The sequence below is a fragment of the Pagrus major genome, chromosome 4, assembly GCF_040436345.1.
Source record: "Pagrus major chromosome 4, Pma_NU_1.0".
NCBI classification, from domain to species: Eukaryota; Metazoa; Chordata; class Actinopteri; order Spariformes; family Sparidae; genus Pagrus; species Pagrus major.
Window position 1 is genome coordinate 5,807,015 of NC_133218.1, and position 18,570 is coordinate 5,825,584.

General features: G+C 38.2%; 2 protein-coding genes across 2 annotated transcripts; one reads left to right on the forward strand and one right to left on the reverse strand.

The window, feature by feature from the left end:
* Positions 1-4,146: 4,146 nt before the first annotated feature.
* tmem208 (transmembrane protein 208) lies at positions 4,147-9,078 on the reverse strand. The gene is made up of 6 exons (XM_073464367.1): positions 8,854-9,078; positions 7,046-7,141; positions 6,785-6,844; positions 6,534-6,670; positions 4,936-5,020; positions 4,147-4,831 (listed from the first exon to the last, which is right to left on the reverse strand). Exons 1-6 carry the CDS (start codon positions 8,857-8,859, stop codon positions 4,694-4,696), a joined length of 522 nt encoding a protein of 173 aa, XP_073320468.1. The 5' UTR covers positions 8,860-9,078; the 3' UTR covers positions 4,147-4,693.
* Positions 9,079-10,604: 1,526 nt separating this feature from the next.
* slc39a1 (solute carrier family 39 member 1) lies at positions 10,605-18,276 on the forward strand. The gene is made up of 4 exons (XM_073464333.1): positions 10,605-10,888; positions 12,157-12,287; positions 13,041-13,367; positions 15,722-18,276. Exons 1-4 carry the CDS (start codon positions 10,774-10,776, stop codon positions 16,073-16,075), a joined length of 927 nt encoding a protein of 308 aa, XP_073320434.1. The 5' UTR covers positions 10,605-10,773; the 3' UTR covers positions 16,076-18,276.
* Positions 18,277-18,570: the final 294 nt, after the last annotated feature.

Sequence of the window (18,570 nt, forward strand, 5' to 3'; positions counted from 1 at the left end):
AATATAAACACTGGACTCTCGACAACGTGTTGCCTTAGTGATGGTAACACTTTGGCAGCAGAGCTACATTTTAACTACAATATAAAAGTGCACATTATTATTTTTAATTTATGTGACAGGCAGACAACAGGGTAAATCTCTTTCAGGGAGGTGTTTCTGTGCAGACACATTATTCATCATTAAATAGCTCATGTTTTAAAAGCAGCACATGACTCAAGAGCATCCCCTAGTTTTATGAACTGCTCTGGTATCTTAAATTAATCTGCTAACAGCTTTGGTACATTGACAGATAAGACATTACGTGTATGGTTTGATTGATTCATCATGTCTGTCTTCAGTCTGGTGCTGGTGACAAACAGCAGCAGATGTGAAACGTAGGTGACAATCTCTGAGGAGGGTGGACTATTTGCCACCAAGTCTGAAGCTCAAGATGCACACACACACACACACACACACACACACACACACACACCCAGGAGTCAAATGCAGCAGGAATTCTTGACAGCTTCCTTTTAAGGTCATGGTGGGAGCTGTGAACGCTGCCAGGCCGATGTCGTCTTTAAGCTAAATGATGATGCTGGAAATAGTGATGCTCATTTTCTATTAGCAAGAGAAAGCATGTAGATCATACATTAAAGATTCAAATGAGTGTTTTGTACTAAAACCAGACGGTCCTTCACTGCAACCCAAACTGTGAGGAGTGTTTGGGTCTGTGTAGTTTGAGTCAAAACAAGGTGGAAACAGAGATTATAAACTCGAAGCCGACTACACCCACAGCTCCACCAAACACACTCAAAGAGCTCTGACTCTGTTTACACAGTGGAGGCTTAATGTTCAAGGGAACACACTCTGCATCGTATATAATTGGTTGTGATTCTCTCTCTTAACTTCAAAGACAGGGAGGGCTGCGGTTCAAGGGTCAAAGGCTCGCCTGTTGCCCAAATGCCCCCCAATTTCCTGTTTTGTCTGGCGCTGTGAGCGTAAAGGGATCTAAAATGTGAAGGCCATGTTCTGCTCGAGCCCATGAGACAAAAGGCTCCACTTCCCTCCTGTTCTCTATCTCTTGCAGAGTTTTTGAAGATTTTTCAGGTATCTGTACTTTACTTGAGTATTTTGACGTTTCCACGCTACGATTGAACACAATTATCTGTTCTGTTTCCTCCTTACATTTTCAAAACAGGCTTGTTACTTTAGTTTGATGCATTTGAGAGGAATTATGGATTATTTTTATTTTGCCTCATCGCACGCCGCCTTCCCAACATCACAAGGCTTATTTTAACCTGTCAGTGCACATCATGCACGGCAGATGTAGCGGGATGAAATGACGTAACAAGATGGAAACAGACAGAGAGGGAGACTGGAATGGTGAGAAAAGGCGTGTTAGTGTCTCCTATCTGCAGAGACCCTGCAGCCCTCTGCCTGGATCTTCTTATTTTCTCACTTTGTTGCTGCTCGGGACACTTTACCAACCCAGAATGTGGCTATTTGACGACCTGGAATGAGAGTCAACAACCAACTTTCCTTGTGGTGTCTTTCGGAACAGCTGGGACAAATCCTACCGATTCTACCTTTAAGTTTAATTGTCTTTGAATTATATTAATGTGACGTGAGCTTCAGTTAGCTTTGCACAGAAATGAACGGTAGAAATGTCCTTCAGGGGGAAACTTTTTACTTTGATGCTCTGAGTACATTTCAGAGCCTGTACTTTATTACTTTTACTTGAGTAAAGAAGTAGAATCAGTACGTAATTCTTTTTTTGCACGAGTATCACAAGCATGTGTATACTTCTGCCACCTCTGACCTCTAATGAGCATTTATTTTACTCTTAAACAGTAAGAACAGTGGGTTTTTGTAGGTTATAGCATGTAAAGCTGCACACAAAAGCCTGGAAAATGGAATGCAGCCTCAACTCCCTCATTTCATCTTGTCAGGATGAACCGTTTTTTACTGCCATGGTAAACAAGAACCTCTCTCTCCCACTCCTTTCTTTTCTCTCCGTCTTAAATCAGCAGTCAGGACAGGTCCTCTCGCATGCAGCACGCTATCTTAAGAGATACTTCTCTATTTTGTGCTGCACCCCAAAGTAAGAGCAGAGACAATTTCATGTTTGGGAACATTGGCACATGAAAAAACAATCATGTGTTCTTTTTTGGTTGAGATAAACACATGAAACATCCTCATTTCTGCACATCTTCCTCCAGAAAACAGAGTGCATATGTGAGTTTTTGAGGGGGTGGGGTAACGTGCAAGCGAGTGTCCCCAGCGCTAAATTACACTGCAGCATGGTCCCTCTCAAAGCCCACATCTGGGATTGGCCTTGACAACTGGATGCCGTGCTGCTCTAATTTTGGTTACTTTGTTTATAACCCTATAATAGAGACAGTATAGGACCACAGGGCTGGAATGAAGGAGGGCAAAGTAAAAGCAGTCATTTTGTAGGAGCTTGTGGGGATAAAGACATTTCAGGAAAAGTAAAAAGACTTGTTTGAATTCCTGCATGTATTAGATTAAGAAAAACTTTGTAGCTTCGGCGCTGGTTTGTTTCTTTTTTAACAGGATTCACACCATCGCAGAGATTCTCCTTCAAACCAGAAGCCTGCAGGTCGTAGCTTGTTGAGTTGGGTAAGCATGAATGTAATAATAATGAGAAATCTGTAATTATATCGGGAGCAGATCTGGGCTTAGCCAGCCCACTCACTCTCTTTGGAGTCTGAGCATGAACATAATCACTGAATACACTTTGTCAACACTGGATAGACAGTATAAAGTCACTTAGAAGACTTGAAAATAAACAACAGTTCCCCCCCGAGGACAAGGCTCAACTCACCGGATGGAAACACAAATGTTGAATGTAGCTGCGGTCGACGTTTCTTCGGTATCATGGGATTAAACTGTCATCTAAACGCTGATTTGTCATATCTGATAATAAAGATCTAATCCCAAATATGTGAGCAGATTTAAGAGCCATTGAGGAAGGACAGGTGATGATGTGTGAAGCTCTGCAGCCTGAACTTTAATGCGACGTTCATCTTAATTAACGTGTCCACATCTCATATTTAAAAACAACCTGTTTGCTTTCTGAAACCTGGAGCTGCCAAGGAGGCTGCAGTGCTCACATCTGCAGGGCTCATGGGAATTCATTTTAGATTCAAATACTGGCCAGAAAATGAAATCAGGTTCCTTTAAAAGACTAAATTATGTGTTATTTTTGTGGTCTTACAGTATCTTACAGTTAATCAAAGCATGTCACTGTCCAGTTATAACCACAAATTTCCAGATTTGGTGACTTTTTGTTCTCAGATAAATTAAAGGACTACATGACTGGATCAACAACACCCTCCCAACACACTGTATCAACAGAAAATGAATAAAAATACAAATTTTTCAAGCAAAATAATTAGATTTTGGGTTTTTCATAGATATGAAAAAATAATTGACACATTAATTGATTATGAATATATTGGTTTGTTGCAGCTCTAAAATGGTTAAAATATGAAAAAACCTTGATAGTCTTTTAAGATGTCATATAGCTTTTCACTGCTAAAAGCTCTGAGCGTACAATCCTGACTTCATTAATCGTGTAATGTCACGTGTTATTAGAGTAAAAATTAAAATGCAGTAATACAGTTTGTGTTTTTATTTCACATTCGTGCTGATTGCCATGAAACAAATCTGGCAATTGGTGCCCATGTATTCTCAATTAAATGTTCATGCTGTCATACAAATGTCAGGACCGTTATTACTTCCAATGAATTTTTTCATTTCTATGAATGAGTGGACTGTCAGAATATTGCCCAATGAAAACGATGGCCAGAAGACATGATTAGTTGCACATGAATATGGAGGAACAACAAAAGTAAAAATAATTCAAAGTTTTAGAAAACAAAATATGAATTAAGATACTGAAAAACAGGAATGAACTCAGCATTATATAGGAGGCTACAAGTCTAAACTTTTCTATGAGAATTACATTATAACCACTTACACAATGTCAGAGAACTTTTCAGGTGGACCCAGCCAATTTAATTCATTCAGCCTTCTCGGATAATGGAAAATAATTACTTTAAGTCATGACTGAAGGCATAACACAACAGGCACACTGAGGATTTCTCACAACAACAAAAATAAAACCTCTTGAAGAACATATAATGATCAAACTTTTATTGCAAAACTTGTTGAGATAAGACTGAACAGCTTTCGAACAAAATATCTCGGCTCTGTAATGAAGGCTTGCCGATGAATTCTGTTACATTTTTGAACAATAAAATTAAATAAAAGGAAAAGACGTGGCATGACAGAAAGCAGCTCTGACAGAGTAAATTCAGCCGGCTGTGGTTTTGACTCACTTTGTCATTGTATAGGAGGGTCGTTCCCACGAGAATATCTGATGGAGATCTGCAGTGTGATGGGATTGTGCAACAGTAAAACTCTCAAATCTCTGCATGAGGACAAATGATATTTGGACCGTGACATTATCTAAATAGGGAAGATTTCATTTCATAATTTAGGGAGAAGATTTGATTACAGGAGAAAGCAGAAAGAAAACAAACATGGAAAACAAGATCCCACAGTATCAGATTCGGATCGACTTTAACTCAATAACAAAATTTCTTCCTAAATAACTTACGAGTCCCTCACTATCTGTATATTAGATTCTGTGTATAAAAAATACTGCTCCATCTGCTCCGCAGCATCAGAATCTCTTCATCTGTCTGCGTTCTTGTCTTCTCTGCTTCTTCTCATTCACTTCTTCTGGTGCTGACGGACTTTCTGCCATAAACCAGGGGCCCAGGAAGTTCACCCACAGCAGGTGCAGGGCTCTGGCCGGGGCCTGACACACACACACACACAGAAGACGAGATCAAATTATGAGACATGAATCACAGAAATATAACAGCAAACTAATAGGAGAACGTGTTCTGCAGAAGCTCTTACCAGCAGCCAAAGATACCAGAAATAAGAGGAGATGGTGCTAAGGACTTGTACTATGGCTGTGAGCAGGATGACGTCCTTCAGGTGCCTAAAATCACAACAAACACACAATAAATGATCATTTTATAGTACCATTTAAACAAGGCAATTCAAAGTGCTTTACATGGGCACACAAATCCACTGAGATAAGACTTTCAAAAATGTTAAAAATGGCATTAAAACAAACCAAAAACAATATTTTAAGATGAAAATATGCATTCATACATTTTATTTCCTCCGTTTTCCCGTGATAACGAGTTAATTTCATTTGTTTTCTCGAGATCTCGAGTTATTATCTCGAAATAACAACTGCCGTTTTCCCGAGATAACAGGATAATTTTCTCGAGATCTCGAGATAACGAAATTTTGTTTTTCCGAGATTTTTTTTTAGATTATGCACACTAATGTGTATATTATCTGTAATAGCAAGGCATAATGCTATTTCAGCCTGTGTCAGGCCTTGATTGAAAAGATATGTGACACGGTGATCGATATGCTCCTGCTCCTCTGACATTGCTACACCGAATGATGTTTCTTGCAATGATTTAATATACTACACTATCGTTTTGTTTTCTCAAGATCTCAAATTAATTATATCGTTATCTCAGGAAAAACAAAACAAAGTTTCGTTATCTCGAGATCTCGAGATAATTTCCCGTTATCTCGGGAAAACGGCAGTTGTTATTTCGAGATAATAACTCGAGATCTCGAGAAAACAAATGAAATTAACTCGTTATCACGGGAAAACGGAGGAAATAAAATGTATGAATGCATGGCCCTTTAGGGCTTCCGTAGATATTCAGTCTGAACGTCTAAGACGTCTTTTCACCCTCCTTAGAACCAGCTAAAATTCAGTTACATCGTGTCACAAACACAAATTTGTGTAATCATTTTTAGAATTTGTTCATTTGTAGATTTAAAAAGAGAAGATATTTTCCTTACTTTTATTTCTCAGATTTCACAGGCAGGCGAAATGTGGTCTTCATGAAAATGTAATTTCAACTTATTTAATGTTTCAATAAAATATCCTAAATATGGAACTACAGAGGCTGTGAGCTGTCAGCAAGAAGCTTCCAGGACGTTGTAATAAGAGGAGCAGTTCTATTGTAAAATAAGACATTGCGATAACTGCTTTAAAGTGCATGCACAAGTACTCAAGCATTACAGCTCTGACAACTTCAAACTGAGACGTGTGGAGCGAGAAGTACATGGGATGGCAGAGCAGCTGTTCACTAATCAGACTGGTGGTTAGATCCCTGACCCCTGCAGTGAAATGGCGTTCAAAAATAGTTTGTTGCAGGGTTTGCAATAGAGACGTTTTTCCATCTTATACAATGTGTAAATAATAGTCCATTGTCATTTTGGATCCATATTTCTCAGATGAAAGCCAGCATCGTTAATCCCAGTGAAATATTGTCTGAATGTGAACGTTTAATCAACCACTTTAAATAATCTGTGAAAAAAGTTTCACTTGTGTGTTTACTCATGTTGTTTCTCCAGTGCACGTAGACTAAATACGGACTTTCTCTTCCCAATATATTTGTTTTCTGGGGATGACTCACTCTGCCATTCCCTGCTCCATGTTTAAGTCGATTCCTCCGTCCAGGAGACTTCCATCCTCAGCAAACACCGGCTTGGCCATAGCAGACATGGAGCGGTAGCTCCCGACATACACTGCTAGTGCAAACATGAGCAGCAGCTACAGGAGGAATACAAGGTTTAGGGTAGGCCCAGGAAGGGTTTGGTGTCACAGGAAATTACATTAGATATGTGGATATCTGTATATTAAATCATCTTGTAAAAATACACTCACCCATGTCCAAAATGTAGACGAACTGTAGAAAACCAAAAGATTTACGGCAGCATATATTGCCTGCAAAGGAAGAGCAGGAACGTTTAAGTGATTAATAAATTAGTCGATCAACTGAAAACAAATTTGCAACTATTTTGATAATCGATCTACAAGAAGCAAAAATGCCAAACGTTATCTGGTTCCAAAGACTGCAGCATCCATCTTCTTGACATTTAAACATTTCTGTCGACTGAAACACAAACACAGCGTTGATGTTCTTACATTAGCTCCGAGGATGACTCTTGTGTAGAACTTCAGCGTTGCCTCATTCTCCTCATAGATCTGCTTCTTTCCCTTTGTGCCAACTTTACCTTTGGGCTGTTGGGTGAAACACAGAGATCAGTTTTGGTGATATCAGGCTGTTTTTCAACCATATTAACCAATCAATGCTTTCTGAGTCAAAGCAGGTGCAAAACAGGCCTTTCAGACATTCCTTTCTGATGGTACTTTGACAGACCTCCTGCTTTCTGAAGGCAGTAAATGGATCTGACATTAATCATACTATTTCCACTCAAAAACAATAACTGAGATCTCACTTAACTTTCCACACTGGAAACTTTCGGTGGTATGTTCCTGACTGAATATTTCTGTCTTGTTATTGTGTTTTTAACCCCTGTCTCTTTGAGGATGGTTCTCGGCCCACAATAGATGCTAATAACTTTTGGTGAAGAACGTGATAAAGGAACGGATCCAGGTATTACTTTTCTCAATTTCTGTAAAATTGTGAGCGGCGTGTTTTTCCAAATTTTTTGTGAAGTTCTCAGGGAATAATGCACAGATCTTAATTAAAAAAAAAAAAGTATAAGGAGTATTTAGGTGGCTGGTATCTACGAGTGAGTATAATCTGATGTGGATCCTGGTGTGCTTAAATTATGTTTAAAGGAGCACTCTGTAATTTTGGGGAAGAAATTTCAATCAGGAGGGAAAGATCTTCACCGATTGATTTTTTTAATGCCTACACAAACAAAATAAACAAACTTTCTTTGTTTTCCTGAGTGAATAAACACAATCTCATACTGTTTTACTTTGTTTATATGTGGCGGACCCTGCCACCTCTCTAGCTTCAAACAGTGTTCTGGGGACCTTATTTTCCTCTGAGAACAGCTTGTTTATTCAGTTATGGGAAAAAAATACATATTCATGAGTTTGTATTATTACTTCTTTTATATTATAAATATTAAAATTCTGAGTTTGAATTTCTTCTCCAAAACTACATAATGCCCCTTTAAGCGGTTACGAGCGGTTTAAAATATAAAGTGATACTATCAAGATATGGGATTAGGCTTGATTGAATTAAAGGGGGCTCAGTACTGAGCGCCATTCTAGTTTTCTACATATAGTAAATAAAGTAAAATGTGTAACTCTAGACCCCCTTTCTTGTGTGTAAAAATTAGTTAAATACATTCAAACAATACATTGTACGGCTGAACAATTAATCAAAATATTATCGAAATTGCAATATACCCACTTGCAATATGTGAACTGCAGGAAGTGAATGTGTCACATGCTGTACCTGTCACAATATGTCTTACACTGTAATAAATGAAGCATTGTGGCACTACAGAGTTGCCCCAGTCTTCAAATCATAATGTCCAGATGTGAGGGGACATGCTTGTTTGGTACATCATCATTTTTTAATTTTTTCAGTGAAGATGAAATACAAAAATAGCCATTCTTACTAAATCCTGACACATATTGAACTTACAATAGATAGATATAAATGTGGTTGTTTATTTCACATGGCAGTACCCTGTTGCACGGTTGTATACAGTAAATACAACGTGTAATGTTTAATTAAGTTAGTATGAAACAAAATCTAAAGTCTGGATGTGTCTGAACCTGCTCAGATTAGCTGTGTACCGTTCTGACGTGTCGTAGCTGATTCAGCTTTGTGAAACGTTCAGTCTGTAGAAGAAGCTGACATAAATCACATTATATTACTTATAATTGTAACGTAGTAGTAAATGTAGGGTTAGTGACTCATATGTCAGTGTGCCAGTGCTGCAGCTGCATGTGTGAGCTTCTCTCACCGCCATCGGCTCTCTGACCCGCTGCTGTTGATCTCTTCCACTGCCTCTTCTTTGACATCGACCTGTGACCCGCCGTCGCTCCTCTCCGTTTGTTGTATCACAGCATCAAAAATCAAACTCTAAAGTCTATCAGCGGTGGAATTACTTGTAACACATCAGCATTTGAGTTTTCTGAGGGTCAACATATCCGGCGCATGAATGTGTCGTCATCAACTCCTCATCCTCAAGTGTAGTGACAGATGGGGAAGCTTGGTGCCAGGGCGCCATCTGCTGGTCATTTCTAATACACCTTTATTAGGCAAAGTGATGGACACAATCTTTAGTTTTAGTTTCTAATAAAACAGACAGTTCTTACCCAAAACTTAGCAAAGACACTGCACCTATAAGATTAATATTATTCTGAATAAAAACACTTTCTGACTTAGTTTCTACATGAAGTGATATAAGGCTACAAAGAAGGTATTTTTTTTAAACAGTAAAAATGATCTAATTTCATCACCTTAAATGTGAATATTTTCTGGTTTCTTTACTCTTATATGAGAGTAGACTGAACATCTTTGGATTGTGGATGAAGCAAGATGTTTAGGGACATCAACTTCAATATGAAAAGTAACTAATTACATTTAGTCAAGTACTGTACTTAAATACATTTCTTTGATATTTTCTGCAACGTTTATGCTTCCACTCGACTACCTTTGGAGGCAAGTATTTTACTTTTAACTTCACTAAATGTATTTGATAACTGTAGTCACATTTATTTTGCAGATTCCATGCTGAATACCTTCAAACCATTGTATACAGTCCATACAGATATATAAATATATGTATAATTTACTTTTACTTGCACTTTTGATACTTAACTCACTTTTTAAACTCAAGTATATTTTTTACCAGAAACTTCAAGACTTTTACTCAAGTGCTACACTTGACATTCACTTTAATATTGTAACACCATATCTTTATTTTTTGTGTGCATGTAAGTATGAGTTTTGGGGACTTTTTTACAACACTGGTCATCTGAGGCTTTGGGAAAAACTAATCAACATTTTTCGCCATTTTCTGACATTTTTTAGACCAAACAACTCATCGATTAATAGAGAAAAAGATCTAAATATTAATCGACAATTGAAATAATCACTAGTTGCCACCTTCAAAAGACTATGAACTACTGTTTGCTTGGTCTTTTATCATTTAAAGTGGCAATATGTCGTTTTGGGGAAGAAATTCATTCAGTGATTTTTTTTATGCCTCTTTGTTTTCATGACTGAATAAACAAACTGACCTTCAAGGACAACACAGTTTCATACTGTTTGACTTGGTTTATATGTGGCGGACCCTGCCACTTTTCTAGCTTCAAACAGTGTTCTGGGGACCTTATTTTCCTCTGAGAACAGCTCGTTTATTCACTTATGGAAAAGATATGTATTTAGAGTTTTTATTATTACCTTATTAGTATTGTAAATATTACATTTCTGAGTTTGAATTTCTTCTCCAAAACTACATAGTGCTTCTTTAAGTATAGCAGAAATCCCCTTAAATTGACCTTTTGACTTTAGTCAGTGTGTGAGACCTGTGAGTATTTATAAAGGGTCTGATTAAATTAAAAGAAAGAAAATAATATTATAAACAATCAGTACTACTGACTAATTACACTTTGAACAGGGTAGTAATGAGGTGGGGGCGCCATTTTCATGTTTTCCCCCTCCATACTGTTTTTGACTCTCTCGGCCGCCGTAGCTTGAGCAGCAGCAGAAGCACTCAGACGCTTTCCAAACAACAACACGGGAGGCTGCTCCTCTGCTCCTCTGCTCCTATCTTCGTATCGGTCAGCAGGCTTCCGCTTGCTTAATACTAGCTAATCAAATGATAGTACAGTTAAGGAGTGAATCTAATTTTTAAACTGACAGTTTGAGCCACAAAATGGACTATCTGCTGCAGGTGAAAATAGGCGCTCTGATCGGCTTATTGCTTTTAACTTTGATTTTCGGTTTCATCCCTGCTCGAGTCAAATGGTTCAGAGGCACAACCGGGACAGGTAAGAGCACGTTAATAAAATATAAGCAGCTGTTAGCGTTAGCACGGTGTTCAGTATGATAGTAGACTGTGCGGTTATAATATATATAGTCCTTTAGTGAAGATGGGACGTTAACATTACTCAAATCTCAGTGAAAATGTGGTGTATGGCGAATAATTCACATGTGTCACTTTGATGTTGCTTTAGTCCGATGCCGAATTACAAAGTGAAATTCACTGATCACGTGCACTTTTCGTTCTTTGTCTACGGCTTGATAAGAGTACTGAATAAACAAGCTCTTCTTAAATCACTAGAAGTTTGAATGAAGTTCGGCGTAAAGGTCCCGCCCAAGATTAGCGAAAGGAACAGGGTCTGTAGATAGTGCTCTCACCAGCCCTCTGTCTCATTGAATCTCATCTTTAAAATGTAGATAGTGTTGTTAAGGCAATTAACTGCTATTGATTTTATGAACTGTGACACAGAAACCATTGACAAAGAGATAATAAGGTAGTAGTAGACTGGAGGGATCATTGATTATAAGTCAACAACCAGCATTAAGAGCAAAAAACAACATTTCTTTAGGATTCTTTGTTTTAATGTTGTATTTACCCAGGACATTATCCATATGGCTTATTTAATGACCTTTTACACTGTTAACTATTTCTTGAACCATTACATTGTTACTGTCAACCTTAATCTGTCATGTTTAAGTTCATTATTACCATTAATAAACCCTCCTGGCTCCCCTGGGCTGGAGTCACCTGACAGGGATGAAGCCTGAAGCCTAAAGCCTGCTTAACACATGATCACATACATTTGATCTTATGTATGTAACAAGCCAGGGCTTTGTCTATCGCTGGTGAACTTTTGCTTTCTTAACTGGAAGTGAAAGTATCATTTCTCTCTGTCACACCTCTGTGAGTTTTAATGTTCTCCTGAGTCATTTTGACTCGTGATGTGTCACATGATCTTCCAGCAGTTATTCAAATTTTGGAAGGAGTGGCAGTGATTTCATTTTGAGTGTCATTTCTGAGATGGACAATCAACCCTCCAGTTATAAACTAATTCAGTCATAAATGTAATGTTTTCGATCTAACCAAGTGATAATGGCAAGTTTGAAATATGAAATGACCCATTAATTCACACAGAGAATCACGACAGGGTAATTTTTTTCTTAAAAATGCACAAATTCAGAGTAACACATAATTTAGGCTAAAATTGGAACATTTGCTCTGCAGTTTATGGCATTTTGTCTCTAGTAGGTTCATGTTTCATGTTTTCATTTGCAGAAACCCACCGCACAGTTCTGAGTCTCATCAGCTGTTTTGCTGGAGGTGTTTTCCTGGCGGCATGTTTGCTCGACATCATTCCAGATTATCTCTCAGACATCAACAGCGAGCTGGATGCTCGGAAAGTGGAGGTATGTCTGAGTATGGACTGATTTAGACAAAACTCAATGTCTGAACTGTTTTTGTTTTATTATTTTAAATGTAAATGAATCATTTAATATTTATTTTGATTAATCTATTAATCATTTAGTCTAAATGTCAAAGTTGACCTCTTGAGATTACTTGTTCAGTCTAATCAGCCGTCCAAAATCCCCAAAATTTCAATTCACAATGATATAAAACACTTAACAATATAAAACGAGGCTAATCCTCGCATTTGAAAAGTTGTAACCAGAGAATGTTTGGTGTTTATTACTTGATAATTTACTTTAGACTCTACACAAGTACACTGTGGAAATCGGTCAGTAGTTTTTGTGTAATTCTGCTGACAAACCAACTAACAAATGTACATGGGTGAAAACCTAACCTTCTTGGCGGAGGTAATAACAATCAATCCTTATGTCATGAAACTATATTTTCTGAGATGGTTATTGTACCATGAAACTCTCATACTGTTCCAACCCTTGCTGTATTTATTCTTTAAAAAATGAAAGACCAAAAAAGACAGAGTAAAGTAACGAGTGATCAACAGTTACGACTAAAAATATATTTTTTAAAATAAAGCTGCTATTCCAGTTACATGGCATTTTTAGATTTTCTCTCCTTGATCACTGTGGGACTGAGTAGACATACTGTACTGTAATGTATTTACAATCTCTGTTCTCTAATTGTTTTCTTTATCATATTGCAAACCGACTAATCTCTCCCTATTGGTCTCAAAACAGATCAGTTTCCCCCTTCCAGAGTTCATCATCGCTGCCGGCTTCTTCACTGTCCTCATCCTGGAGAGGATCGTCCTGAACTGTCGAGAGATGAGAGGGGATCCGGAGGAGAGGGCGCCCCTGATATCAGACAACAGAAATGGACATGGACCCGGACATGGTCACGGTCACAGTCACGGAACAAGTCCTGATCTGGAGAGCAGCGGCCACCACATCCATGTTGACCATCAGGCTCACTCCCCCTTTCGTTCCTTCATGCTCTTCCTCTCCCTCTCACTCCACTCGGTCTTTGAGGGTCTTGCAATCGGCCTGCAGAACACTGACTCAAAGGTAAGAAGACAAAAAGTACTTCAGCTGATGTTAAAAGGGTCATGTGTGGACTTTTATCGTAGAAGAAACAGGGAGCCACTCCATCCTCCAAATTCCCCACACCGGTACAATACCAATCCATGGAGGCCCCACCTAGCAACTGATAGGACTCAAAGAATCTGCCACCAATGCCCTGGTGTCAGACACCACAGATTCACTCCAGAATTTCTGTTTCCATGACTCGATGGGTCAGAGCCAAGTCCAATCTACGATGGTGCCTCAATGGATCGGACTAGTTTCCAGCACGTCCCACGGATGCTTGATCAAATAAATACTCCATAGAGTTTCAGGAGATGCTCAGGGAATGTGAGTGAAAAAATATCACATTAGTTATCATAAGTAGATCAGATAGAACAGCCTGAATGTATGTGATTTGGTTAAAGAGATGAGCGGATTTTTTCCCGGAGTCAAAAACCAATGAAGGCCGTTGGACAGACCTTTTTTATGCATTTGGTAAACATAATGTCAAACAGAAATATTAGGCTATCTTAGCTCAACTACTCAGTGTCTCTGGCAGGGATACTCAAGTTGCTTTCTCTGCACAGGGACCACTTTTGAAAGATGACAAGAGGCCAGGGGCCAGTTATCAAACAAACATTATTAAAATACACTATTAAACATTTATTAATGGTACCAACAAACAAAAACATTCCCAGTGTGACCACTATGCACCCTTCAGTGGGCCATTAGTTAAGGATCACTGGTCTTTGGGTTTAAATAACATAATCATGATCCCATAGGCATCCAGGAATTAAACGAAACTAAGCAAGTAAAGGGACGAGGGAGCACCTTTTTCCAACCTCTCCACAGTCCTCAGTCTCAGAGTCTGAAAATTCCTAATATATAGCATTTGTTGTTTTCTGCACTTTCCTTTTTCCCCCACTCTTCTAAAGAATCATATATTTTTTTAAAGCTATCTCTCTGGTTCTTCTCGCTATCTTACATGTCAAGACAAACATTTGTCATGGAAAAGTGCTGCACAAATAAAGATGGAATCGTATTTATAGAGCTCTCATGTAGCCAGAAGAAAGCAGGGTTTCAGTTTATAGCTTCGGGACGCTTTGACAGGAAGGAATCCTGCTGTCATGCGAGTCTGATCTTCTGCCTTCTGGTCACAAGACTGCCAAAGCAGTCAGCATACTTTCAGTGTTCCCTCAAGACTTTGCATCTATATGTAATTGTGTGTTGTTTCTGTGTTTTCAGCAAGTTTACTTCGCTCTTTCGAAAAGTACACATTAGATGGTTAACTAATTAAATAGAACATATATATAAACTTAATTTAATTAGATTTATGCCGTTGCAATTGAGATAACATTTTCAAGGTGGACCGAAGAAATGTCATGATGAAGTGAAACTTAAAATCCAACAAGATGCCAAAGAATCATAATGGTAGGACAAAGGAAACACAATTTCGAAATAGACATAAAATATTAAAACGCCTAAGTGTGCCATGCTGTGGATTAAATGCAGAACACACTTCAGTTTAATGGATCTGATTCTATTGTAGACTGTAGTGATGCAGTATCATCGAAAGGATGTGGTCAGTACACGCTCACATCACTGTTGGAGATGGTAACAGGTGCAAACAAGCAACTAGCAGACAGAGATATAACAACAAAAATAAACTTTTTTTGTATTTATTGACTTATACAACACATTTTTATAGTACTTACGTATATTAACAAACAAGTTACCCACTGGCAGTAGGCGATATGGATAAATCCTCTATTGCCAACATTGCCAGCACTAGAAAAAGCAAGCTGATGTAGGTATGATGCGTGGGAGGGGCTGACTAGTTTTGTATTGGCCTGTTATTACAAAATTGGATTACGAGGCAGCACGACTGGAAGCCTGCTCATACTATGCACGATGACAGTTTAGGCCATATGCTGAGCTAATTAAATAAATAACTGGACTTACTGGTGCATTCAAAACAACTAGAACACAGGAAACCTCCGTGAGAATGTTCATGCTCCACCTCCAAGTCGAGCAGCAGCAGAGAATAGCCGTGCTCACATATCACAAAAATATGACCGACATCATCCTATTAAAAGTTTGACATCAAGGAAACACTGTCCATCAACTTTGACTGCATGTGAGCACTAAGCATCAGTGATGTAAACACCCCTCCTCGCCCTGCCACACTCATTAGTTTACCCACTAAAATCGGACTCAGGCTTCATATACAGACTCAACCATATTTACTACTGTTGGGTTAGGGTTAGTTATTTTTGCAGGCTGTTTCTTAATTGACCATTATGTAAAAGCTATTGAAGGAGTTATAAATAACCATAAAACTTCTTTGTTTTCTCCAGGTTTTAGAGATCTGCATCGCTATACTCGTCCACAAGAGCATCATAGTGTTCAGCCTGTCAGTGAAGCTGGTCCAGAGCGCAGTGCGTCCGTTATGGGTGGCCGCTTACATCGGCGTGTTCGCCATGATGTCACCTATAGGCATCGCCATCGGCATCAGTGTGATGGAGGCTCAGCTAGCAGCTGGAGCGCTAATCCAGGCTGTCCTGGAGGGGCTTGCCGCTGGGACGTTTGTGTACATCACCTTTCTGGAGATCCTCCCACATGAGCTCAACTCACCTGGGAAGCAGCTTCTCAAGGTGCTCTTCATCCTGCTGGGCTTCAGCATCATGGCCGCTCTGACATTTCTGGGCTGAGAACAAGTCATCTTTCAGTTGGCACATCTGTCAGCATGTGACCTGGATGCTTTGTGCCAACTACTGCAGATCCCACAAGTTAATGGATGACTTTTGTACAGAAAGACAAACTGTCCTCACAAGAAAAGAAGAAGTAGGTTTACTGACGCACTGTTGCACCCAACTCTGGAGTTTTATTGTCAAAGGAAGCACGACAACAGATCTGTGTTTAATTGCTTTCATGGTACATTTCTAAAAAGGATCAGCCTGAACAATATGTACATATATATAATTTCTTTTTTTAGAGGATTTTATGTAAAGAGGAAACACTTCCTGCAAACTATAAGTTTGTTGAACAACCGAGAGAATCACAGGGGAATGAAGTGTGTTATCACTGAGTCTCTTCACTTATCACTTGTTTTTAAACCAGCTTTGGACTGCAAACAGTCTCTGACCTTTGACACTATTGAGGAAACTACTGGAAACAAAGGGCTACATTACAAGTACATAATACCTTGTCATTAATTCAATCACGTCAGCACATCAGTACCTCCAGATCATTAATGTTTACATTTTATTTTCAACTAATTCAAACAGGGAGCTTCGACTTTCCAAAAAGCACTGTTTGTGCCTTCACTTTTGTTGAAGTATTTCATGCAGTTTGTTTTTAAATGTTGCTTCACTGACCCATTTATTTGCTAAAAACTGGCATTTTAGTGCAATTCTTTTAGATGTAGTTTCCAGCATCAGGCTGCCTTTACTTCTCTGGATAATCAATCAAAATGTTGTATATTTGTCCAGTACACTAATGTAAATGTGAACTGACTTCCTGATGCCTTAAAAAGAAGTTTTATGCCAAAAAAAGAGACAATGATGACAAAATATGTGGGATTTATTTTTATTCTGTTTGCACTTTTCTAAGAAAGAATCAGTGTTTATCTCCACAAATTTAAACAAGCTGATCACTATTATTAACGTCATGATGAACTTTGCCCTGGTTTAGTCCATTCTGTTTGCCCACTGTGACTTGCTGTGCACTGCAAATATAGACATAATGCTGCTTTTCTAAAACACTTCTTTATGTAAAGTGATTTTAATTCTCTATTTTTATTGTGAACAAATACAGACACTTTAAATCAGCACAGAGAGAAGTGAGAGATAAAATTAACGACAACGCTGAAAGCAGCTTTCCTTGGTTAATCACTTAGTCTATAAAATGTAAAAAAATTGTGAGAAATGCTAATCCCAGTTCCCCAGAGCCCAAAGTTACGTCTTCAAATTGCTTATTTTGTCCAACCGACAGTTCAAAATGCAAAGACTCTTCATTTACTGTCATAAATGACAAAGAAAAGCAGCAAATCCTCACATTGAAGAAGCTACAACCAGCGAATATTTGATATTTTTGCTTAAAAAAATACTGAAATGATTAATTGATTGTAAAAATTGTTGGCAAATAATTTTCTTTCTATCAACCAACCAATTAATCGATGCAGCTCTAATTTGCATCAAGAAATCAAACCAAGTAGGACACCACAGTACGGTAATAGATTAAAATGAATTAATTCTTTCTTAAACTACAGCATGGGCCAATCCACACATGTAAAGCAGCTTTAACAAAGAAGTGAAGAGAAAGTGAAAAACAGCACATTCAATAAACAGTCACAGTAAAAAGCTCCAGTATATCTGTGCTTTCAGTTATACACAACTCAACTAGCATGTGAAGTTTATGTATGCAATACTAGTAAAATAAACTGTCTGTGTAGTCACAATTCCTGTTTTAGTCAGTCATGTGACGGTCACATTGTTTCCTCATCAGAACAAACAACAGGAAGCTGGAGGATGTGGGTCGGTTGTCAGCAAAAAATTTTTTTTTAAAATAGTTGATGCCGGATCAAATGTGGCATGCCCCATATTTTCTGCAGATGTGCACATTATTTCAGTTAAAGGTCATGTGACTCGACTAATGAAAGTAACAGGATGAAACTGTTGCCCAAAAGGGACTCCACAGCTTTCGCTGCTGTGTTGTTCATGTGCATTTTGTCAACACTCACTGGTGCATTGTAATGTGTAAGGAGTTCTTTGTAAAGTAAAACAAAACATCAACTGTCCTTCTGCATGTAGACCGACATGTATTTTTTTGTGCCTTATGATTCCTCGTCTCTTGAGAGAAGAGACTGTTGTCTGTTGTGTTCGCTTGATCAGAGTAAAGATTTTTAAAAGGAGTTTTCTGCTTGTTTATTGCGTGAAAAGGCAGCAGACCCTGAAATCAATGAAATGTTGGTTTGTAGAATCATTATGATAAATAAAAAACCTCATTTATAATTAATTTAGACATTCTTGGAACATAATTTAGATTTACTCAAATTTTCTTTTTGGAATAATACTTATATATTAAAGTATGTCAAACAGATATTTCTTGTATAATGAACAGATGTTGTATAACTGTAAAATGTGTCAAAATCTTGGGTAATGTAATTATATGTACTTTTACTTTTTTACTTTTAAAATTACTTTGG